Genomic DNA, 5682 nt, shown 5'->3' with positions numbered 1-5682 from the left:
CCATCCTCACATTGTGAGACCAAAATGAGGTTTAAGATAGCCCGAATGACCATGAGACCAAAATGAGGTTTAAGATGAGCCCGAATGACCATAAAAGGTATGATGGCACGTAGTAACAATATAGGCAATGGTGACTGCATACCAACACAATTAGTAATGGCTGCCTGGTAACTTAGTAGTTCATCAATCATCACTGTGCTACGTAGGTTCAAGCCTTCCATGCATATTCTTGAGGCGGCATAGCAAAGAGCTTACTGTAGGGGTTGACGTGATTTTGTTACCCTCGTTAGGGTTGTTACCAACAACTACGCACACTCACTCAGAATGCAGTGAAATCAATTAAAAGAGATGATCAAAGTTGGAAATCCAATTCTGTTTCTAGTGCTAAAAGATGGTTATTATTTTGTCCTAATTCACATTCTAAACGAAAACAAGTCTCTAAAGTTGATGATAGCTGCTACAAGAGAGAGAACCAGTCTCTAGGCAATATATAGATTGCCAAAAATGGTTTGCAGAAAATGTCAAATATCACCCATGGCCAAGCCTAAAAAAGAAGGGCACAGTCGAAGACTTGGATTAGTATATCCTGCAGAATTGATATGCACAAAAAAAGTTAAGAATTGAATAGCAGCCCTCCTCTGTACATTTACCCTTCCTTCTACATTTAACACCAGTCAAAAATGGCCTCACAAACAGGCAGCCTGCAGGGGGTGCAGCACAACGGAAGTAGGAGGTCTACGGATCACAGTCAGAGCCACAGCCCATTGTCAACATCTCAGACCCGCTCTCTACTGAGTGTGATGGACCATGAGCTTTAGTGTCTTTACAAGATTCGATGCCGTGGGCAGCTGATGAGTAGGCAATATTGCCCAGAATTGGCTCATAGGCGGTGCAGATCCCTGGCTTTTGGATGTTATGGGAGGCTGGTGAATAGGCAAGACCATCAAGTAATGGCTCATAGGCCGTGAAGATCCCTCGCTTTTGGATCCCATGGACAGCTGATGGATATGCATTACTGCCAAGTAATGGTTCGTGGGAGGTGGATATCTCTTGCTTTTGAATGCAGCCAAGTAATGGCTCATAGGCAGTGCCAATCTCTTGCTTTGCAGCCGATGGTGGATAGGCAAAATCGCCAACTGCTGGCTCATGGGCAGTGGAGATGGCTCGCTTTTGGATGCTATGACCAGCCGATGAACAGGCAATACTGCCACTTAATGGTTCATGTGGAAGTATTGCCTCATGGGGGGCAGTGGAGATCTCTTGGTTTTGGATGCTGAGGACAGCACTGCTGCCAAGTAGTGGCTCATGGCCGGTGGCAAACTCTAGCTTATGGATGTTAGGGGCAGCCGATGGATAGATAATGCTGCCAGGTAATGGCGCATGGGCGGTACAAGTCAGTTGCTTCTGAACGCTATGGGCTGCCAATGGATGGGCACTACTGCCAAGCAATGGCTCATGAGCGGTGGAGATCTCTTGTTTCTGGATGCTATGGACAGCCGATGGACAGACATTACTACCAAATGATGGCTCATGAGCAGTGGAGCTCTCTCGCTTTTGTTTTTCAGTGGCAACTTTGTGAAGACCCTTATTTTCCTTCCTAGATGATTTGGACCCACTTCGCCTGCTGAGATAAAGAAGGTGATGTTGACAATAACTGAATCCCTGCTTGGCATGTTGAGAGCATTGCCATCCCTTCCCATCTTTTCTTTGACACTGCTTCAAGACGTGCACGTCTGCTCCGACATCTTGTGAGCAGTCATTCATTTGAGGTGTCTCCTTATGTACCTGCTCCCTGCCATGGACGTCGCTAGCAATGCAACCCTCCCCATCCAACTGATGAGGAAAGCCTTCAGCGTGTGCTCCTATGGCTGGTGGCTTTTCTGGCTTTTCAAATTTCACCTGCCCACTGACTACTGCCCTACCTTTTCTCCGGCGACCTTGATGACGCTCACAATAAATGAAGCCAGGCTTGCATAGCTGAGAGCATTGCCATCGCTTTCCATCTTTCCTTCGGCACTGTTCCAACAATCCACTCTCCTTGCCTTGATGAGCTACACTCATATCTCCAGGGCAGCTAGCATTCCATGCAACCGAACTCGAGGCTTCCCTCACAGCCTGTATAGCTTGCTTGCTACCACTCTCTTCTAGGAACTGGCCATACCCATTGACACTTTCTTTTCCTTCAGAACTACACATGCATAGAGGTGCTTGTTCCGAACATGCATGCCCAGGCTGGTTTGTGTCTCCCTTCCATCCATGGATTGCAATCACTTGTCCAGCCGCAGCACCCATCTGCAAAGGCTGCATTGCCTCCCTACCATAACCATTTTGTTTTGATTCACTAGCTTGTATGCTAGTAGGCATGGACCCTTCACATACATCTGAAACATGCATTTCATGCTTTGTTTCTCCTGGAATTACATAATGAGCTTGCACACGTCCCTCTCCCTTGCAACCAATTTGAGACGTCCACACAGCACTCTGAATTGACCTACTCACATCTTGTTTTGATCCGGTAACTTGCCCATGTGTTCTAATGCTGTTCCCATTGCCAATGTTGACTCCATTGTTTACAGCCCATGCTTGAGACACCTGCACATCTGGCTTTGTCTTTCTTGTTGCTGCAAAATCACAGTCCTTTTTTTTCCCCTTCTTACGTCGTCTATGATGATGATGTTCACAGTAGATAGAGCCTGGCATTACTTGCCTTGAGCACTGCCATAATTTTCCATCACTTCTGTGACAGCGTGCAGCATCAAGCTGTCTTCCTTTTAAAGAAAGCTCTCTTCTTTGCCCTGAGCAGCTATCAGCCACTTTTTGCAACTCTTCTTGTTCATTATCTGGAGTCTGGAATTTCTGGCCCTGGATGTCAGGCCAAGATGCTTTCTCTGGTAAATAATGAGCTTTCACCCTTCCCTTCCTCCTGTAATTGTAATGGAGCTCACAATAAAGCATGCCTGGGGTAGCATTTCGCGAACATCGCCATTGTTTTCCATTTGATCTGCGGCATTGTTCGGGTTTAGGCTCCTGAACAGTGGGATCCAAGGCACCAGAATTGATGATATGATCTGATGTTAACTCATCTGAGCATCCTTTTAGTGCTAGCAGGCTTTGGCATGGAGCCTTCTTTGGAAAACTAGTCTCCAGTCCGCATTCCTTCATGATATTTCCACTTTGCCCATCAGTATTTCCCTTCACATTTTGATTTTTGCCTTTTGTCCTTCTCTGCTTCCTAAACACATATGTGCGGCTTTTGAGCTCTCGGATATCTGGACATCTTCTGAGAGCCATTTTGACCTGCACCACTCGTGGCTGGCCATTTGTTACAAAGAGGTTTGCATGGCCTTCTTTAAGCAACAGTTTCAAAGCCTCACAGACAGTCACACTACGCCTCCCACGTTCCAGAAGCAGCAATGATAAAGCTTCTGCCAAGGGTGCATTGAGCCACTCTTGAGTGCTTTCTGCACTTAAGAGGGAGACAACCTGAAGGTAATGCATACAATGAGAGGAGCATGTCAGTACTTAAAGCTTCAAAAGAAAACCATGCTTTTCACTAGGCAATCCTTGGTTTAAGTTAAGTCCCTTGATGACAACTGTCATGAACCGATGCAAGACTCAAGCACATATGATCACACATGCATGATGTATAGAGGCAGCATATAGAGGCTCCTACAGTGGCCTTGTTTACCTGGGCAATTCTTGCATGTCCATCTGCAGTGTGACCTAAAACTCGCCTTCCTTTCGATCCTGTTTCATATTCTGTGGTACAAGCTAAGCCATATTTTCTTTTGTGACCTACATGAGCACTGCATTGTCCTGCAGCTTCATGCCTCTTGAACCTGCCAACTGCCTCCAGCATAACATCTCTGGGATTCCCATTGATCTCAGGAGATTTGTGACCGACACAGTTGTTAAGATCCACTAAGGAAAGATTTTCAACTCTCTCTCCTCTAGCATGTCCACAAGCCACGCCTGCACCATCCTTAGGCTCTGATGCAACAGCTGGTATAGATCCAAAACACGCCTTTCCATGAGGTTGATCAACAGCATTGCTGCATTCAGTGCTTCTAGTAAGGAGGCTTCCACTGTCACTAGATGGATTGCCAAAATGTCCCACATGAGCCATCTCACTACCTTCATCGTATGAAGGCTCACCTTGTACTTGCATCCATGGTGGTAAGTAACCTATCATGTTCATCATACTGGGGGCAGTGTTCCTGTGAAGTTCTGTGTTGCTAGGGGCGTAAGCTAACGAAAGCGACAGCTTGTCATCTGTTAAAGTGGATGATGCTTCAGGTTCAGCTCCTCGTGCAAGCAGCAACTCTTCCGCCTTGCAAGATGGGGTCTCCACCTTCTCAATTTTACAAGCTCTACCCCAGATTCCTCCAGGGTGCCAAGATTTGGGTTGCAAGCTTTCCACATGTTGCTGTCTGGAATGGATTCTAGTAGAAGGAACGGGCAGGATGAAATTGTACTGCAAGCTTTCCATCTTATGTTCATGGTTAGACCCAACCATACCCATGGATGATGGGCTGTGTGAATCATCCATCTGCATGATACCATCCGTATTCTGAACGAAATTGTATGGCAAGTTGTCCAACCGATGTACGTGGGCAGACTCATTCATACCCAAAGATGGGATGTGTTGATCATCCATCTGCATGATGCCATCCTCATTCGGGATGAAATTGAACCACGAGTTTTCCAGTTGATGTTCATGTATGGCCCTGTCCATATCCATAGATGGAATGTGTGACCGATCCACCTGCATGATGCCAACCAAGCTTCCCATGTTTCCATCTACTTCACAAGTGGGAAAAGGGTCGAGCATTTGATATTTTAGAAAGGGGAAAGCTATCTTGATGATGGGGAGAAGGGTTGCTCGATCGTCCTCGGTTATGGACTCCACCAGGTTATGGTCTTGGTAGCGCCCACAAGAAGGGGAAGGGAAAGAGAGAGCTCTCTGTTGAAAAGGCCTGCAAGAAGGAAACAAGGGCTTATCCATGGTGCAACAAGTGTTATAAGAAACCCACCGGCTCACTGCCTGCAAGAAGGACACCCAGACTAATGCAACTTGGTATAGCAGGGGGCTTCCCATCTGCAAGAAAGCCAATCCATATTGAAGCTAGGGTTTTGGTGCCCGAGAAAATGCAACCCAGTTTGCTTCATGTGAGAGCTAGGGTTTTGAGAGTGCTGCATTTTGGAAAGGCAGCTTGTTTCAGAATACAGTTTGTTTTGATTGTTATCATGTAAATTGCGTTTGCTTTCTTCCTAGCAACGATCCATGGGGATTTGGTCAGTTTTGTGGCCCGCCACCAATGCAATCTTGTAAAATGTAGATGTAGATGAGGTGTGTCGTAGATTTTGAAAGGTCGATGGGTTAGTACAAGCTTGGAGGGGGCTCGGTGACTGTCAAGTGCACGGTTTGGAAGAGGAAAGAGCAGAGGGTAAAGATGTAAGCCTAAAGGTACTCATAAACAGAAGGGGAAGGGATCAATCAAGGAACAGCGAGAAAGAGAGGCCCAGAAAGGATTCTGATTGGGTGAACTGTGCACTGTGCAGTGCGGGAGAGTTCAGGGAATCAGGCAGTCGGAGGGAAAGGGGGGGACAAGGGGGACAAAGTCAGAGAATGATCAAGAGGAAACAGGGCAGTGTGTACAAGAAATGGAAGCTGGCTTTCAG

General features: G+C 46.6%; 1 protein-coding gene across 1 annotated transcript; it reads right to left on the bottom strand.

Moving 5' to 3' along the window:
- Positions 1-600: 600 nt before the first annotated feature.
- LOC147613985 (uncharacterized) lies at positions 601-5373 on the bottom strand. The gene is made up of 2 exons (XM_086781972.1): positions 3689-5373; positions 601-3483 (listed from the first exon to the last, which is right to left on the bottom strand). Exons 1-2 carry the CDS (start codon positions 5096-5098, stop codon positions 736-738), a joined length of 4158 nt encoding a protein of 1385 aa, XP_086638098.1. The 5' UTR covers positions 5099-5373; the 3' UTR covers positions 601-735.
- Positions 5374-5682: the final 309 nt, after the last annotated feature.

The sequence above is a fragment of the Cibotium barometz genome, chromosome 43 (genome assembly GCF_041138505.1).
Source record: "Cibotium barometz isolate CiBa-2024 chromosome 43, ASM4113850v1, whole genome shotgun sequence".
Lineage (NCBI taxonomy): Eukaryota > Viridiplantae > Streptophyta > Polypodiopsida > Cyatheales > Cibotiaceae > Cibotium > Cibotium barometz.
The sequence above is the reverse complement of the archived record's forward strand: the minus strand, read 5'-3'. Positions and strand labels throughout refer to the sequence as shown.

Coding starts and splice junctions, on each gene's coding strand:
- LOC147613985 (XM_086781972.1), bottom strand. CDS start 5,098: ATGGGAAGCCCCCTGCTATACCAAGTTGCATTAGTCTGGGTGTCCTTC. Junction 3,484..3,688: donor GACATGCAAGAATTGCCCAG/GTAAACAAGGCC, acceptor CATTACCTTCAG/GTTGTCTCCCTCTTAAGTGC.